Genomic DNA, 18,474 nt, shown 5'->3' with positions numbered 1-18,474 from the left:
GATGGCCATGGATGGTCTCGATCCCTGGTCCGATGATTCTGTCCAACCTTTAGGCACCCGGCGTCCTCCCCGTATTGGCTCTTGAGATTGAGACTAAGCCAATTCTATGCGCAATCGTGATTCCTCACACGGATAATGTCGATGATTTAAAGCATTCTGCTAGAGGGTGCTTTAAACTACACAATTGTGATGTTAGCCAGTAGAACCGAAGTGGGCCCATTTACAACCTTTGACACGTGAAATAAGGCAGATATGTCACAACAGCTAAGCATACATTTTCAGACTCCAACATGACTTTGTAGCGTCTCTAAAGCTCGTAGCGTAAGCGCACAACAAGGTTCACGGCTGCATGGCATGTAGAGATCTTATGTCAAGGTCCTATACTATATATTTCGGACAACTCGAGTACAGCTAGGTAGTGGCATAGTCTGTTTTCGTCAGATGGAACACTCATCGATTTTCAAAGAACATGGTCAATTGGTGATCAGCCTACTCACTGCGAGTGCCAGGGTGCTGTGAAGTGACCCTGGGCCAACCGTCAGGGCGTCACATTCCAGCCAATGGGAGCAGAGATATAAGTCTCCACTTATGCTGACTTCACAAGGAAGAAAATATCGCATACATAGTCAGCACCGGACTTGTCGCTATCGCTAGAGATGCTTACCGCGTCCCAAACTCCACCGCAATGAGGTTATTGAATGTCAAAACTCTTCGGCTAGAGGAATATATCACTCATGAAGTCCCAAGGTACTCGATACTTTCACACAGATGGGAGGATCAGGAAGTCACGTTTCAAAACTTGACCAGTGGCCAGTATCGACACCTAAGGGGATGGCAAAAGATACTTGGCTGCTGCAAAGTCTCCAGGCAGGAAGGTTTTACCCACACGTGAATTGACAGCTGCTGTATAGACAAGTCGTCCAGCGCCGAGCTTTCCGAAGCTATCAACTCCATGTTCATGTGGTATCAGAACGCAGGGGTGTGTTATGTCTACCTCAGTGACGTCAGCAGTATTTCCGACTTCTCGAGAAGTCAGTGGTTCACCCGAGGATGGACATTGCAAGAGTTAATCGCGCCCGATGTTGTGGTGTTCCTGGACTCAAATTGGCGCGAAATGGGATCAAAAGCGTCGTTGATGCCGACCGTCTCCAATGTTACTGGTATAGATGAGGGGGTCCTGGGGTCTTTGCGACCGAGACAGAACATAAGTGATACCCTTCGCCAGCAGAGTGTCGCTAGCAAGTTGTCCTGGGCTGCAAGTAGGACTACAACCCGGATCGAAGATGGGGCTTATTGCCTCCTGGGGTTGTTCGATGTCAATATGCCGCTTCTTTACGGCGAAGGGGAGAAGGCTTTCCGACGGTTACAGCGGGAGATCATGAATGAATCGGACGACGAGTCAATATTCTGTTGGGCCTTTACAGACGAGCGGTTCACTGGCAGCTTTACTGGGCTTCTTGCTGGTTCCCCTCGCGTCTTCAAGGGACTTAACGACATGCGATTTGACCGTGAACTTCAAGGCAGCGTCCAAAATGAGATTGAGATTTCTAAAAACCGCGTGCAAATGCACGTCTCAACTCTTGGCACCCCTCGTAGCCACGCGGAGTTACTGTTTTCTATTCGCCGAGTTCTCGATCCCCGTGTATCGCTTTTCTCCACAGCTTATGGCGAGGACGGACGTGACTTGAAGGTTTTTGATGCAGTGATTAGTGTGCTTCAGTGCAGGGTCCAGCTTGGGAGAGTAGTGCTTCTACTTGTGAACAACGAATCCGGCTCCTTCACCCGATATCATTTCGATGGGCATCTATACTTCATCGAGGACTGTGTGTCCTTACCGCCGCCGCAGAAGGTGCAAATATTATTGGAACGACGCCGTCATCAGGACGCCATTTCACCGATTCCTTCTGTCCGCATGGTCTCACGTGTAAGCAGACTTGGATATAGACTCTGGGCTACATCGACAGCTATTCGTCCCGATTCGGGACAGAAACATACATGGTGGCTTGAAGCCAGAGGAGGCAGAGGATTTCTGCTTTTTGAGAACCTCCATCAACCGAAATGGCTCTCCTGTGCGATTTTCTATCAATACGAGCCGAACGAGAATCACCTCAAGTTACACTTCGGCTCTGTGGACGAGGACTTCATGCCTGACGATGCCAAAGCTGCGGCCCTGAGTGCAGAGTATAGGGATACTCGGGAACTTAGCCAGCTGAATTCAAGGCAGAAGAGTGGCGAAGAGCTCGTGCTAAAGGTGCGGATGCATCCTCACTGGTGTGAGCTGATTTTGGTCGCTAAACACTAGAGGTGGCAGTCTGTGATCTAGGCTAGTTATCTGCACAGGAAAGCGTAGAATATCAATGTGAGAAATAAAACTCTTCAGAATTGACTTCTCAGATCCTGGTGTGTGGGCAACTAGGTCATATACACGGGAGGAGAGGATCATGTATCTTTAACATATATACACCCTCCTCAGAATATCTCAGGATGTACTAATCTCGTGCTGTAAGCATAAGACTTTCTGTCCTCCTCGCTATCCGTGTAGTTTGGGTTCCCCAAACGCTCCGTTCAATGGTCTTACCCTTTATTTGGAAACGGCATGTAGCGATGTAATGCAAAATCACCGATGAGGATCGCGTTTGCGGGCAGACTCATCCATGCCGTTTTGGGCTTTAACGTTCCTGGACGCCTCCCAACCTGTGGCAAATGGAAGACATGAGCATTGTTCATCTGTTTTCTTTGACCGGAATACCAACCTGAGGTTGTATCTAATGTGGTAGTACTATGGAGTCTTGTTGATTTACCGAAATTCTTCGTACAACTGCTATACCTCGATTCTTCTCTGGTTTATCAACCAATAAATGTGCCCTTTTCTACCATCCTTGTCGGGGCCCTCGAGCTCGTCCCTCAGCCCCCGAGGCGGCCGCCACGACTTATCAAAGTCCTCGGTCGAGGTAAAATACCAACGCGGCTCCTGCGCGTGCTCTCTGCTGAATCCCGCGCAGCCTGGGAACTGATCGAAATATGTGGCCGACTGGCCGGCGGTGCAATACTGCGCCTCGGAGGGTGCGTTACAAGACCTGGTCCCACCTCCAAAGCTGATGGTCATGTTCCGCAGCTTCGGCATGGAGCACCTGGCTGCCCTAGCAAAGGATTCCCAGAGGGGGACAAAGGTCTCATCGTCAGGCGTCGTGCGAAACATGACTGCCGGAACAACGCCTTCTGCCTTGTCCCATGCAAACTCTGGCCCCCAGTCCGAAGTGTCCGAAGCGTCCGAGTCGAAGGCGGCGGGGGGTGTCTCTTCGCCAGACTCATAGTAACCATCGTCCTCGGGTGCGTCTTCGGGATCCCCCGTCATCAGATACCTCCCATCCGGGGTACACATGGAGACCTCGACCATGATCTCCTCCAGCGAAGGGCAGTACACATCCGCCAACTCGGGGTGCGGGCCAAACGCGACGGGAGATAAGATCCAGGTGCTTCTCAGCTCCAGCTTGCGAAGCATCGGAAGCTGCGCGATGTGCCGCAAGCCCAGGCTGAGCGTGTCGAAGTCGTCGGGATGGTGTAGGAGGCTCTCTAGCTCAAATGCCTCGTTCATGGGGTCGTCGTCGTTCAGGGTGAGGATGAGCTCCGTGACCGAGGTGAACTTCGCCTCCTGCAAGGCCTGTGCAAGGGCTGACCGCTCCCGGACGCGCGCCGGCATGGTACGGCGCCCCGGCAGATACAGATCCCACTCGACGACGCTCACAGCCACGCAGGCGTTGGAGATGGCCACCTGGACGCTTGGGTGCAGGACCCGGGGGCAGTGAAATCCGCCACAGCAGAGGTTGGTGATGCACGGCACTTCGGGCAGCTGCGGAGGGGTGCTGGCTTCAAAACGGAGCATGCGGTCCATGTTCCTGATATCCCAGATGGGCGGGCCGAACGAATTGTGTGAGTTATTTAACGTCCCGTTCTCCACCAACTCTTGCCTCTTCTTGTGAGTTGGCGACTCGGCCGTGATGTTGAGACTCAGGCTGGCGCCGTCGCGGGCCTCCCACCTGGCCAGACGGCCCAGAAAGTCCGAGATGGCCCGGGTGAAGGCAGCGTCGTTGGCGGCGGCCTCGGCATTGCTCTGCACCTTCTTTAGCCTTTTGATGCTTATCTCAGGTAGCACAACCTCGAACGTGATATCCCGCAGAAGGGCGCGTTGGGCGGGGTCGACAAATGCTTCATCAAACCGCGCCAGGCCGTCGCCGGTGCTGAGCACATGCACCGCAGTCGCCGACGTCCAGATGCCATCGGCCATGACGGGTGTTTGGTGTTTTGGAGGCGTCGGTGATGCTCACTCACGAACAAGCTGGCCCAGGAGCTTCTCCAGCGCCCTGCACACGCCATTGGCCCGCCAGATGGCCTCGCTCGCCTTCCAGTGCCGCACCTTCGTTGCTGCTGCCCGTCCCGCCGTCACCCGTCAGCAGCGGGTCCGCGGCGTTCAGATCATTCCTTTGGTTATCTGATAGCTTCCGCCACGCTCTGGGGCAAACATCATTACGTCGTTCTATTCCGTCTGCAGCCGCTCGACTCGTTCTTTCGGAGTATCTACAGACCTCTTTCGATATATCTGGCTAGGCTACTCACGAATGTCGTCCTAGACACTCGCGTTGCTAACTCCATAAGTTGGAGATCCTGAACGCCTCTGAGGTCGATGTGATAATGTTTATACAGGGAGAGTCGGAGTCATTGCCAACATCAAAGAAATATTTTGGAATTCCTCTTGGCTCGAGGATTTCTTTGAATGCTATTCCTGGAAAACTAAATGTGGTGAAGGCCGTTCTTCCCAGAGTATAGTTATCGGCCAAATATGTCTTGCCTGTCGTAGAGTCGAACAGTTGAAGAAACGAGACCGTTAATTGACAAGGTTTCGACTTATCTGTTACAGCTGAGGAAGATGCCGTGTAGCTGTGCACAGTCTGGCCGTGAACCTACCACACAGTACTCATTCGATTGGCTCGTCGTCTATATCAAGATAATATCCTCTAGCTGACCTGCCAGCATTATCTCTGTCCATTTCCCTGCCACTAACTTCTTGAGGCCATCCTTGTCATCAGCACGACGTGGTACGGCCATCCCGGCCCCAACCCTTTGATAACCCTTCAGATCCGAGTACTGAGCTACCGTGTGATTGGATTTCTTAACTACGAGGCAAAATGGCCCAACAATAGCATTAGATGATGATCCTTCAGTATTGTAGTAGCACATTGGAAGGAATTCAAGATCTTCATCGCCATCGGCTCGCTCTACGGCCTCGCCCCTCGCTGGTACATGGTAGGGCTCCGCGTCCCACAAAACAGATATATAGAAATCGATATCTTGCTCGCAGAACCAAAAAGGCGGATTATTACCTGGTCTTTCGTCTTTGGCGTATGGCCGTAGTATCATCGCCCGAAGACGTATCCAGCCCTCTCGTACCTCTCCAAACGGGTTTTCAAGCGACACCGGCCTTGTGTGTGCGTTTTCGACGATAGCCAAATTATGACCTGAGTTATGATGATTTATTTGGCTGTCGATAGAAGCCCATGACCAGGATGGGGCACGGTAGGATTGTGGACGCATCCTTGGAGGGGAATGGTTGTCTCGCGCCCAACATAAACCTTCGCACATGTTCTGCCGCCATAGGCCAGCCAGATACGCGAAGTCGTTTCCTTTGAAATGGTTTTCGGCAAAGTAAGCCGCAAGTGCTCCCAATGCTGGCAACTTGTCGCTCTCTTTGGTCAATTTACGAGCTGAGAAATGTTGAACAATTGAATACCAGTCCTGGCAGCTAATGCTCGTAGTTGGGTGATAGGAATGTAGTGGGACAGGACTGCAACTGTCCTGGGTATAGACAAATCCTCTATGTTCAAACAGTATCTGCGATCGGCCGAAATGGAGAGTACGCTTGGAAAGGCAGCGTTCCTGCAGGGCCCAGCCTCGAGTGGTCAATGGCTCATCATCAAGGTAGACGCGGCGGTCCGAGTTGCCAGCATGATCGATGGGGACAGTGAAGGCCAGAATCTCTCCAGAAACCACACCTCTTTGATAAGGAATGGAGACATACTCGAAATGGTCCTGCTCTCCTAGAAAGCCTTGCGCACTGCAACTTGCCCTGCTGGCTGCGATTGTAACCCACGAATTCTCATAAACGTCTCGCATCCTGGCTGATTCGTGTGTCCAGTCCTGCAAATCATCCTGCAAGATACATAGACTATCGATCCACAGATATTGAGCACCTAATTTGCCGGAAAGCCAAACAGCGTCCCGAAACGATTGGGGTAGAGAGGAAGTCTCCACCCCCTCGTTGAGTACACCGAGGCTGTCTTTGGTAAGGGTCATCGGCCGGACTGAACCCCAGCAATGACTGAGGGCGGCGTACTTTGTCGTCCTATTGCTTGTTGTAACGAGAGATACTTTGGCACCTTCGTCCTTTATTTCCAAGAGCCGGCTAGGTGGCCGACCCGTGGATGGAGCGGAACTGTCAAACTCACTCGCCTTTCTGAGCCAGCGGCTGATCTTGCGGATTACGGACGGATGAGTTGGTGCAACATGATGCATTCGGCCGTGGATTATATCACTAAACACGCTATCTGATTATTGTGTCAACGAGGCCCTTAAGCGAAGAGAAGAGACTGGGGGTGTGATGATTTTGAATATCTGTTGTGCATACCTTCATCAACACAAAACCTAATGCCACACATCACCCATCCCTGCTTGAATTTATTACTGTCGATGCTAAGGATTTGGACTCCATCACGCCTCAATGTTCCACATATCCAGAGGCGGTGATCTGTTAAGTCATATTTAAAACCGGCTTCTCTTGCCTTTTGCATATTTGCGAGTACTTTTTCCACAGCACTCAAAGCGAGCTGGCAGAGGTCACATAGCTGGGCGTTTGCTATTAGATCTTCTATTGTCTCATGATACAAGACGACGCCTTCGGAAGTCCGGATATCATTATCAAATCCGTGGAAGAATAGGCCAAGTCCTGCTGGGAAGCCTTCAATGGGCGAAAGAATCGACCGAGGCGTTGATTTTGATATTTTGACAAAGTCGATGCTTCTACATGTATTGCAAAGAGGCATAGTGAAAGAGATGGATCGTATGTACAAACGTGCATGGGGAAGGCTGATAGGCTCAAGGTGAAAAGGTCTATGCTTACCTTGATGTAATTAAATTGGGTTGTGCCTTTTAAACTGATGATCCCAGTCATGTGATTAAACCTGCATAACGTCGGGGAGCTGAGGGGAAATGGGTACTCACGGTCACGTGAGGTATAAACGGGATATCCCAAGACCAATTCGGCGATGGCAGCGGGCGACAGTCTTTTGTTGGGCTGGAGAAAGAAAAACATTGTGATGATATGTTAAGCACTACGATTCTGAACTGGTTTTTCTTTGGATAGCATATTATCGTTATAAGCTTTATATATTGCGCGGCGTCTAGGGAATATAACAAGCTCCCAAACTGACCTGCTCAATGGGCCTGCAGTCTCCAATAATAGTACCCGAGCTGCCAACTTTAAGTTAGAACAGCCAGCTGGTTGTCCTTCTCGCGATCTGTCTCCCGCTTCAACATGAGCAGGCAACCCGCAACAAGCAGCGCTTCAACTTTCTCGACGGCGCCACTCTTCTCTAAACATGCCCAGTCCCCAAGATCCAGCATCAACCGCCCGCCATTGCCGCCAACCCACCTCTTCTTCGAGCCGTACGCGCGGTACTCTTCATTCCTGACCAGCTGAGCGACCCGGATGCGTGAGTCCTTCTTGGGCGACGAAGAAGTGCCAGCAATGGGGGCATTAGGCGAGTCAAGCCGGTCGCAGACCAGGAGCGAGTCGGCGGCGTACTCCTTCTTCTCCGGCTTCTTGCCGTAGCGCCACTCGAAGGTGCCGAAAGGCGTGACCATGGTGGCGGCGCGCGAGGTGATCCAGTGCGTCTTGACCTCAAACTCGTTGGCGATATGCTTGTCCTTGTCGACCGCATCGGCGACGGAAATGCGCTCCGTAGGTTCGTAGATGCGCATGTGCGGGTCGCGGCCAGGCCCCCAGCGGTAGACGGTGGAGATGAGGGGCGTCTGCGCCGGGTCATCGCCGCGGACTAGGGCACACGAGTTGGAGTTCTTCTTGGGCCGGATCGAGACGTACTCGGGCTGCTCCGCGTGCTTGAAGGGCAGGTCGGGTGTCGCCCCTGCGTGCGTGCGAAACACGGGTATGGCCTGGTCGCCGTTCCAGTTGCGGCACGTGACGCTGTTCAGGTTGAAGCCTAGCGTCTCGATGGCGAGGTGGATCGTCGGGTTGAAGCCCGAGGTATGCGAGGCGGCGGAGCCGATACTGGCAGCGTCGAAAGCCTTCTCCTCGGCCGGGACGTGGGCTGCGTTGTAGCTGGGTGGTGGGTAGCTGGGAAGGTCTTCATCTGGCGGGAAGTTCAGAGCGGGAGGAGCTTTTGCGTCCATGTTTTGTGTGTCGATGTACTGTTGCAATCTGATGGATGAGTCGCCAGGTGGTTGTAGGTGTTTGTTGGTGGTGGGCTGATTTGGTGTTGATATGGTTGAGCGGTTGAATGGCGGGAGGAATTACACGGGTCCTTATAACATGGTTGTGCTGGGCTGTGATCCGGAACAACGCTGAGGTTGTGCCTTGCGTAAGAAGGCCTGAAAAGCTCCATGGCAGGCAACTTGGCGGAATGATACCCCTTTGCGCTTTCGCAGCGACGTGGACGTCCTGGTCGAGGCTCAAGTGCTACTACCACCAGTGACGTTGGTGGCTCAGCTCATAGCCCCGAGAACTTGCTACTACCTACTACAGTACCTGGGTACCTAGCAATGCCTATTCCGTAGCTAGTGCTAATGCCAGCTGGGCAGCAGGATTCAGCCTTATGCAGCGTCGCTCTAGCTTGCTTCGTTGCGCGGCCGCATGCCGCCCCCTGCGCCACCCTCGTCCGCCCTGCCACCCAGCGAGTTCCTTGATAGGGCAAGCCGATCTTTTATACATAATCAAGGCCTGTCACGACACCACAGGTGAACTGAGGCTTGGCTGCAAAGCATGCATTCTTGTGGAAATCTAAATCTGGAGAGAAAAGGAAAGAAGAGCTCCATCCACCGCTGTTGCGGTTGCTATCCACACGTGGGGCGGACCACGCCTCACCTCTTCTACCCCGCCACAGCGACCACTTGCATCATCCTGTCCAGAACACTTGTAACTCTGCCAAAGGTAATCAAAAAGAGACTTATCAAGCAACATATTTATACGTGTGAATAGACTTTGTTTGGCACTCACAGCCGGTACGAAGCTGCGCCGGTAACACGTTGCGCCTGCGCCTCAGAGCGCCCTTGGCCCCAAAGCGCTGTGTAGATTGATTACGGATAATAAGAACGTCGTTGTGAAGCGGTTGGCACGAAGGTTATTTTCTTTACTGCGAGACAACGAAGTCCGGGTTCAATGCATATGCAAAGCTCGGCCGCAGACAAGAGTAAAAGCTTTTATTCGATAACAGTATATTCAGCTAGTTCGTGTCTGAACTCGAACCCCTATATTGCAGGTGAGTAGGTACAATAGTCTAGCTTGATTCAATTCTCAACACCAATCTCGGGACCACCTCTAACTACCCCGCATGCGCCCTTCGCGTGTAGTTAGGCGCCAACACTACTTGTGGACTCTCCCCTTAACCAGCACAGAGAGGCTTGAGGGTCACTTCGGGCGAGTTTAATTGGTGAGCAGCGGCCGTGACTACATGTACTCAACGTTTAGTTGAGTGACGAGGTACCATGGAGATCTTCAACCCGTGGTGCGCAAAGAAGCGACCGGCGCACGTATGTTTGCCGAACCCGAATCTCAGGAATACATGTTTACGGTCGCTCTCTGCTTGGGCGCACTGTTCTCTGCTGGCTCGAACAGGTTTGCTTGGGTTTGGATATCCGTCATGTCGCCGGATCACGCGAAGCGGAACGCGTCGGATCACTGAGAGTCCGGGTATATGTGGCTGTCCTGGCGCATGACCTTAACAGGAACTGCGAGAAGGCAGCTTCTGTGGTAGATGTACCACCGCGTTCTTAAGCTGGACGTCGCCTGGGTGTCAAGCCTTTATCTAGCATGATCATGGATTCACTATGACCTTGCCTAAGTGTAAGGATCGGGATTGATGTATATCTAAACCATTTACTTTCCTGAGTGACTGGAGCAATGTTATTTTCGGAGTACCCGAAAGATTTTCTGAGTTTGCTTGTGTGATCTTGCAGCGTCAAAGTGGCCCAGCCCGTTTCAGGTCATTTTCGCCTGGTTCAAAGAAATTAATGCTTCTTAAGAAAGGGATCTCTACTGTTTGTCAAAGATAGGTTGGACAACACGAATAAGATCACGGCAAACTCGCACAATGATTGGATGGCCCCCTTCAGTAATATAGACCAGGACATCAAAACTGAATTAAAGCAGAAAGTCTTTCAATGAGCTGATCATTTGCAAAAAGACGGATGTCAGTGATTGATTGAAGAGTGTTATGCAAGAAGTGATCGAGCGCGGTTAGGCCAAGAGCGTGTTTGTTTGTTTTCGCCTTATATTCATGTATAGCATCTCGCTACTCCCCAACAGCCTTTAGAGCCCCCAATGTAATCCTTAGTGTTTGAATAACAGATGTTGCAAGCAGTGTGCTTGGTTCTTGCGCGAGAAAGAAGAGAGCGTGTTCAGAGAAGGCGCTTGTGCCCCCTCGCGAAGCGGCGTAGTACTTACTGAGGCAGGGCGGTATATGCCTATGTGCGGCAACGCCTGGCGTCTAGGAATTAGCCTGATCACTCATGCAATTATCATCCTTTGTTGCAGCACCTCGGCCTGGAAGGACGTTTCTGGGATATGTGAACCAATCGTTGCCTACTACTCATGTCGTGCATCATGCACTAATGGGCACCTTGGGTAGCACTGTAACCTGTATGTTGGTTCATACTGCATATCGATCCATCCTCTAGTACTGCGCGACAGGCTTTGTTATGATTTCCTTTACCCTCCGATGTGTAATGAGATAAGAGGTATTGAAGTTCCCTATATGCAGCATCGGCCACAAACCAACAGCTTGTGGCACGGTTCCTACCATTTCTCGGTCCAGACCTTCCGAATTGGTTCACTCACATGCATCGCAGTTATTAAACTTGACAACTTGAAATTAAATTGAACAAATCCCTTTATCAAAATTATCAGTAATGCATCATATAGAACATATTATCGGTTGGTCCTCATTGCTGGTATTAATGTAAAAATCCCACCCGGCTCCTCGGATTAGTCGCGTGTGCTATTGTTACGTAGCGCTCTGTTGGCCGGGCAAGCTGGGCCGGGCCGAGAGCGACTAGGCCGACAGCGACGTCCATCGGAGATTTCGACCATGGTTGTAATACAATTGAACTGACGCCTGTATGTAAATATGCATCAACTCGTATGTCTGTTGCCGATGAACACCGCGGCCAGGGCCTCTCAACCAAGGGGGTTAACCGCTCCTGCTCTATTCTTTCCTTAGGGTGTATTGCCTGGTAAGAACAGTTCGTCCCGGTTGGACAGAGCCGGCAGTGCGAGCGTTGGACAAACTGCGGCTTAGATTCGATAATATTCGAAGCTCACCAGTCCGACTCCTGCAGTTGCGGGTGCAATCCAGATGGCGTCAGAACATGCCCATCCGTTCGGGGTTGCTGGTGTGCATTCAATAGATTTTGCGAGGGGCTGTTGTGCTACGTTCTTATGTATTGAACTGGAGTGGTGCTCCTGGGCCATATTCCCCAAGTAACACAACCTCAGCCAACGCAGTTCTCCTCGTCAGTGCCGACGAATTGAACTTACATTGTTCGTGTGGTCAAAATAGACGTGTAAATCGACGGTCGCCAAACCGAACAGTTATAAAATGAAGGCAAAAAGTGCGATGGTGTATTAAATTCTACGGAAAGGAAGGAAATTAAATAAGTGAAACGCGAAAAAGCACAGCCACCATTTCTCAGCCACAATTCTATACCACGTCTCACCAGCCCGAGCTCAGTATCTAGACGCATATGACTGGTTTAAGCTGAACCCCGCTCCACCAATATGAATATGGGTCGCAGTTGGCCCCCAATGCAAAGGTCAATCAGTGTGCAGGATTTGGGATAAATGAGGGTGCACTTTTGTGTGGCATTCTCGGCTGTTGGTTTCAAGACGTGCTCATCCTTCGGCCCGCTGGGACCCATCTCTTGCTGATGGTCCCATGTAGCAGAGTCCTTGGCCATTCTCGTTCTTGGTACGCTGCTGACTGACTTCAATGCTCGCCTTTTTCGCACATCAAGCAACACCATGCTGGATCGGTGTCAGCCGACCGCCGGTATTTCCTCCCGTCGTTCTGCTTGCGATCGGTGCCGCGTGCAGAAGTTAAGATGTCTTCGCCAGCGTCCTGACCAGGCACGCTGTGACCGCTGCAATCACGCAGATTCCGAATGTGTCACCAGCCCTATCTATCGAATGCGTGCCTGGAATGCTACTTCCGAGGGCTCTGCTACAGAAGCTGCTATGTCGTCACTGCAAAGCCAGGGCGGAAGAAAACGTCAGCGCCAGGAACACCACTGCCAGCAGCTTCCCACCCCAAGTCACTCTAACGGTGCTTTGGACTCACGACACACGGGAGATTCCCCCTGTACAATTGACCCGAATCCTTTCGATGAAAACGCTTTCTCCACCTCCGCCTACGTTTGGCCTAACGAGCTACCACCTAGGCCCGTGCAAGACCAGGTGTCGGAGGCCGCTGGTCTGTATGACTCCATATTTGGCGAGGGAATGGATCAATACGGAAGCAGCGGTTTCGGTTTGACTGGTGACCATTTTGAAAAGACGACGCTGCAAAGAGTCCAGACAGGGGAATCGCTTCCTTCTGCGCCAACATACTCTCAGAGTCTGGGCACCGACGATCAATACTCTGCCAGATCCACCTCAAATAGTCGCTCTGGATCACCAGCCGCCACCAGAGTCGATGCCGCCGGCAGCGCCATTAGTGTCGCTCCTATCCAGGACAAAGCCACGCCTCTTCAACAACTCTCACGTGTAGACTACAACCTCATCACCTTGCTGAGTTGCCTTGGAAAAGGCCTCCCCCAAGTTGCCATGGATACTCTAGTCTCGCCTGTTGACTCATCCAAGTCATCAACCCCAGCAGTTGATGATATCCTGAACACAACACGAGAATTCGTTGATGTCCTGAAGATTCTATCCGGGCAGCAGGCCTCTCCAAAATCATTCCCGGTCCAGACTCGAGAGAGCGGCTCTAACGATTTCAGTTCTACGGGCGACAGATCTGATGATGAATCCGACGTGGCATCGTCCCCTGATTCAGACTTCTTAACTACGCCTTCGCCACCTCGAAGCACTGACATTCATTCTAACTCAATGCCCGATACTGCGTCTTTGATTGCCGTCTTGAGCAGCTATATCCGAGTCATTCGACTACATCTCATCATTTTCGCCCACATCTACGATTATCTGAAGGAGATTTCAGAGAGTGATGATCCTGTACTTTGCCATGTTCCAGGGCTAAGCTTCTGTACATTCCCCATACGTGAGTAATCTGTTCCCTTTTCTAGGCCGATGTGGACGCCTTATTGCTTCTTAGAATCCGGCAACCTTCAAACAATTATTCTGATCCAGGTTGTCACGAGTCTTTTCGAGCGCGTAGAGAGTTTGCTAGGCCTTCCACATGAATTACGACTTAGTACGCGGAGAGAAGAGCCTCAAGGGTTATTTCATGAACCCGGCTTCATGGACATAGCCGGGCCTATCATGAAGAAAGAAGAAGGGGGTGAACCACACCAAGGACGAGGTGGCATCAAATGTCTCCGCAAATACATTAAGAAGACCAAACAGTTATTGAGGAACAGGATTGCGCCGTAAGGCTGCGATGGGTCTAGCGCGCCTGTACCTAGACCGGCATATAGCTAAGTTGTTCAAGCTAGGCAATAACTCATGCTTGCGGCCCGGATAGCGTGATCACACGATATGGTACTTAGAGTATCTTAGAACTTCGGGTGGGCCTAATTGTCCAGATTAGAATAATACACGGGGAAGACCTCCAATAAGTGATTGCCATATCACTACCTGTCGATGGGTCCTGTAGGTTGAGCTGGTCTACCCCTTATGGCCCATCTTCTTCAGAACTTCATTATAAGACTTCATCCGGCATCACGACTATTCTAAATTACATACGGTGTAGTTCGCCATCGAGGGATGCCAATTGATACTTGATATGACTTGCATATTGGGGTTGGAGTGGAAGGATTCCGGCAAAAAGCATTCCGTCAGCTCCAGTCATCAGACCTTTTGCAAGCCGGAATTGGTGCCAGAAAGTGGCACAGGCAAACGGCTGCAGCCTTACCGGTCAATCTATTATGTGACACTTGGACTAGTGACTGGCAGCGGGCGGGTACGCATGATACAAGCAGGCAGATCAGCGCGGTGTGGACTTATGGGATGTGTTGGTTCCTGGTGCCAGCTTGGGGGCTTTTTTACTTTTTCTATAGTTAGGCATAGAGTTCCGAGGGATATCGCGACACAAATGACACGATCGGCGCAGTTTTACCTAGTTTGTGAGATATGCGCGACTAGATTTGCACATTGGTAGCTGCAGCTTGAATTTTGTTCATGATCGCCTGGTGCGTACGCAATTTAATGTTGATCGAATCCTAAACGATCTCAAGTTGTCCATCACATAAAAAGGCATGGCCAACACATGTACGAAATGTGAAAATAAATAATTACACATTGGCAACCTTAGATACTACTCCAGCAGCTTTAGTAGTGCATTGCAAGTGTGCTCATTCTGTGCCTACTTTTTCTATAATCGAGACCTCTGACCGACTCATAGTTTCAGACGTGGCACCGCTACTTGCAAATCTCTCTCAATTGCTTTCTTTACTGGTCTTCACTACAGGACTCAGAGATCTTCATGCGAAATGACCGAACCAATTGCTGTTATTGGAATCGGTTGTCGACTGCCTGGGAGTGTCACTACACCATCTGAGCTGTGGAGTCTACTGAAAGATCCGCGCGACATCTTGACCAGAATCCCAGCATCAAGGTTCCATTCGCAAGGCTTCTACCATTCTAACGGCCAGCACCATGGTCACTCCAATGTCACCCACTCATATTTCCTCTCTACGGATGATTCTTCTCATTGCTGCTTCGATGCCAAGTTCTTCAACGTTCGACCTGCCGAGGCGGTTGTCATGGACCCGCAGATTCGGCTCCTTTTGGAAGTCGTCTACGAAGCTCTAGATTCCGGTGGCTTGCCATTGGAAGATCTTCGAGGATCAGATACAGCAGTATATGTTGGCCTTATGATGGGCGACTACGAAAGGCTAATGCTTCGGGATGAAGACACGATCGGACAATATCACGTTACTCGCACTACACGATCTTTAGCATCAAATCGCATCTCATACTTCTTTGACTGGCATGGGCCTTCGATCACAGTGGATATGGCTTGCAGCTCCAGCCTCGTTGCAGTACATCACGCAATTCAACAACTACGCTCCGGGCAATCTCGGGTGGCCATCGCAGCTGGAGCGAACCTAATACTTGATCCGCATCAGTACTGAACTGGAGTGATGCTCTTGGGCCATATTCCCTAATTATCACAACCTCAGCCAACGCAGTCCTCTTCGTCAGTATCGACGAATCGAACGAATATTATTCGTACAGCTAAAATAGACGTATAAATCGACGGTCGCCAAACCGAATAGTCGCAAAACAAAGGCAAAAAGTACGATAAAATATCAAAATCGACAAAAAGAAAAAGGGAAATTAAATAAATAAAACGCGGAAAGCATAGCCACATTTTATCAAGCCACAATTCTATATCACGTCTCACCAACCCGAGCTTAGTACATAACAGAGAGTAATCTCTATATGCTCTCCCCCGACAGCCCCTCTCGAATATGGGATACAAATGCTAATGAATACGCGCGTGGAGAAGGTATCGTGGCTGTCGTCCTAAAAATACTGAGTGATGCCGTGACTGATGGAGATTCCATTGAATGTGTGATTCGTGAGACTGGAGTTAACCAAGACGGGAGAACTCAGGGCATTACGATGTAAGTTGTCCTTCCGGAGCAGAACGATCAACACACTTGGAACATAGTAATCAATATCTGATGATTGGAGCTTCACAGGCCAAGTTCTGAAGCACAAGCCCAAGTAATTAGAGAGTGTTACCGCCGCGCTGGCTGAAGCTCAGTAAGGAAAGCCATGAGGTTTGTCACTTTGTTCTAGGAGAAGCCTCGAGATCTACATCGTGTGCCGTATCTAGATCAAGTTCACTTACATACCCGCTTCAATTAGACGGGAGATGTCACAAGTTCAGTGGTATTAGAAATTCGATCGGTTGAAGTGGTATATTCGCGCAACTGGGTCTCCTGCAAGAGAACTAGACATGGCGGGGTATAAGTTGCAACTAGACTTTATTGCATTTCAAGTACACAACCTGCTTCTGACGACTATTTAAGGGGTTTAAAGTTTACCCAGAACTCAGGCTTCTCCCACATCGAGTAAAATGTAAAATGTTTGTCGAAGACTATACTCTGATTTGGTACAGCCTCCAAGTCGAACGTCCATAGTACTTTCGCCATGAACAGTTTAGTCGTTGCCCAAGCGATTGCTGACCCTGGGCAAGCGCGAGGTCCTTGATTGAATGGCATGAAAGCCCTTCAGATCATCATTTTTAAATTTAGTCTCATATGCAGGATGTTCAGGCGATAACCAACGCTGTGGACGGTATTTCAGTGCGTCGGCAAAGAACCGGCTACTACGGGCCGCGGCAAAATAGCTTGACTGGCAGACAACCTGGATATAGTCAGTATAATATGACATCGATACGGGCATTTCGAATGACAGACTCATCCCTCTTGGAATATGTCTCCCGTCGACAATTGCGCCAGGGCTCATGCGTGGCAGCCCGTCTGCCGTGTTATGGTGCAGGCGAAAGGTCTCATGCAGACAGGCCTGAAGAAATTTTAGATTCGCTACAGAATCTGGAGTGATCTCGCCATAAGATTGAAAGGCACCCCTGATCTCCTCCGCTAATAATGTATACGAATCTTGGTTCTGAAGGAGAAAGTAAATCCCCGAGTAGAATTGATTAGAAACTGGCTCCCAGCTTGCAACGAGCAATTGCCCTGCTATTTGTTCGAGATGTGTAATTTGTTTCTTGTTTGAAGGGGCAGGTTGATCAGCTGGAATTATATGCTCGAAGTAATCGAGGTGCTCCGTTTTGTCGCGACGGTCGATTCGCCGTTGAACCTCTTGACTGTTGATCCTCATAACTCGTGGCATGGTAAGCCAAATGGATGGTGGGATGAAGAGGTACATAAGAGGGCTGAGGAGAGGAAACTTTTTGGTAATCTGCGTAATACTTCCAAACAGATTGACTTTGATAGCCGCCTCTAGGAAAATCGAGTTTTTCACTCCTCGGTGTTAGCTCAAACAGAGTTTAAGAGCAATGGCATCTCACTGTCTTTCATCTCATTCATTTGGCGATTGTACGTCATATCGGCTGCAATATCCATGGATAGCCAGTCGGCCCAACGTCTCATCTCAGCTCCTTGTTCTAATCCACCGATCTCCTTCATCTTATCGACGAAAAGATCGATGTAGTATTGCAAAGTGGGTTCTTTGGCTTTGAAGTTTTTCATGCTAAAGGCGGGTGCCATTCTTTTTGCCACCTCTCGATGTTTGACTGGATCGGTCTCAAATGAGATTCCTCCGTCACCCTCGCCGAGGTCTTCGAAGTCTGTTTTGACAAATGACTCCATCATCCTCTCATGTGGAAGGTAAATATCTGAACAAAGGCTCACTGTCAGCCAGCCAGCGAATGCTGATGCTGTGCGTTGCACTTGTGCTGGGATCGTACCTCTCGCAGCCTGTGGCGTCAGGAAAACCAGCTCATTTGTAGCGATGCGGACAACATCGCCTTGAATTCAATCAGCCTATGGCTTCTTTATTTGACTTTTGAGAAACTTGTTTACTTGCCGTAGTATTTTAACGTCTCTTCGATCTTCCAAGGCCATCGTCCTGTCAACCTGATTTCGTCTGGTATTAGATAAAATGACTTTGAATGCCTCGGTGGTGCGCACCTTCACAAAAGCGATGTACCTACCAGTTGTATGCATACCAGATATTAGATATGGCTGCTAGCCTGGGTCCCGGATACTTAGCAAGAGGGTGGTACAGTAAATTGTACGAAGCGCGGTATGATGCGTAAAGGAGAATCTGGTTATTTTTGGATACACGTGAGTAGACCTGAGCTGGATTTGACATCTATGGGAACTGGTGTAGGACTGGGGCATACAGTCGCTACGAGCAGTGATATCCACTCGATGTTGCTGACCTCAGCCGACGGCCATCTCGGCGCAGCATTCAGAGCAACCATGCTGCGCAGGGGTTTTGTAGGGAGCAGACTTAACAAATACAAAGGATCCTTAGGC

General features: G+C 50.3%; 7 protein-coding genes across 7 annotated transcripts; 3 read left to right on the top strand and 4 right to left on the bottom strand.

Annotated features, from left to right (window-relative positions):
• Nucleotides 1-952: 952 nt before the first annotated feature.
• JN550_002797 (uncharacterized protein) lies at nucleotides 953-2,302 on the top strand (the record flags this gene model as incomplete). Its single annotated transcript, XM_049314132.1, has 1 exon — nucleotides 953-2,302. The coding sequence occupies one exon, from the start codon at nucleotides 953-955 to the stop codon at nucleotides 2,300-2,302; it is 1,350 nt and encodes a 449-aa protein (XP_049175322.1).
• A 519-nt stretch (nucleotides 2,303-2,821) lies between these two features.
• On the bottom strand, nucleotides 2,822-4,285 carry JN550_002796 (uncharacterized protein; the record flags this gene model as incomplete). Its single annotated transcript, XM_049314131.1, has 1 exon — nucleotides 2,822-4,285. The coding sequence occupies one exon, from the start codon at nucleotides 4,283-4,285 to the stop codon at nucleotides 2,822-2,824; it is 1,464 nt and encodes a 487-aa protein (XP_049175321.1).
• Nucleotides 4,286-4,992: 707 nt separating this feature from the next.
• JN550_002795 (uncharacterized protein) lies at nucleotides 4,993-6,567 on the bottom strand (the record flags this gene model as incomplete). The annotated part of the gene is made up of 1 exon (XM_049314129.1): nucleotides 4,993-6,567. One exon carries the CDS (start codon nucleotides 6,565-6,567, stop codon nucleotides 4,993-4,995), a length of 1,575 nt encoding a protein of 524 aa, XP_049175320.1.
• A 963-nt stretch (nucleotides 6,568-7,530) lies between these two features.
• JN550_002794 (uncharacterized protein) lies at nucleotides 7,531-8,460 on the bottom strand (the record flags this gene model as incomplete). Its single annotated transcript, XM_049314128.1, has 1 exon — nucleotides 7,531-8,460. One exon carries the CDS (start codon nucleotides 8,458-8,460, stop codon nucleotides 7,531-7,533), a length of 930 nt encoding a protein of 309 aa, XP_049175319.1.
• Nucleotides 8,461-12,304: 3,844 nt separating this feature from the next.
• Nucleotides 12,305-13,888, top strand: JN550_002793 (uncharacterized protein; the record flags this gene model as incomplete). The annotated part of the gene is made up of 2 exons (XM_049314127.1): nucleotides 12,305-13,556; nucleotides 13,611-13,888. The coding sequence occupies 2 exons, from the start codon at nucleotides 12,305-12,307 to the stop codon at nucleotides 13,886-13,888; spliced, it is 1,530 nt and encodes a 509-aa protein (XP_049175318.1).
• Nucleotides 13,889-14,946: 1,058 nt separating this feature from the next.
• JN550_002792 (uncharacterized protein) lies at nucleotides 14,947-15,591 on the top strand (the record flags this gene model as incomplete). The annotated part of the gene is made up of 1 exon (XM_049314126.1): nucleotides 14,947-15,591. The coding sequence occupies one exon, from the start codon at nucleotides 14,947-14,949 to the stop codon at nucleotides 15,589-15,591; it is 645 nt and encodes a 214-aa protein (XP_049175317.1).
• A 1,036-nt stretch (nucleotides 15,592-16,627) lies between these two features.
• JN550_002791 (uncharacterized protein) lies at nucleotides 16,628-18,419 on the bottom strand (the record flags this gene model as incomplete). Its single annotated transcript, XM_049314125.1, has 4 exons — nucleotides 16,628-16,834; nucleotides 16,919-17,433; nucleotides 17,502-17,960; nucleotides 18,290-18,419. 4 exons carry the CDS (start codon nucleotides 18,417-18,419, stop codon nucleotides 16,628-16,630), a joined length of 1,311 nt encoding a protein of 436 aa, XP_049175316.1.
• Between the last annotated feature and the right edge of the window lie 55 nt (nucleotides 18,420-18,474).

The sequence above is a fragment of the Neoarthrinium moseri genome (assembly GCF_022829205.1).
Source record: "Neoarthrinium moseri strain CBS 164.80 chromosome Unknown scaffold6_Wmoseri_CBS_16480, whole genome shotgun sequence".
NCBI classification, from domain to species: domain Eukaryota; kingdom Fungi; phylum Ascomycota; class Sordariomycetes; order Amphisphaeriales; family Apiosporaceae; genus Neoarthrinium; species Neoarthrinium moseri.
This window is presented reverse-complemented; position numbering and strand designations above follow the sequence as displayed.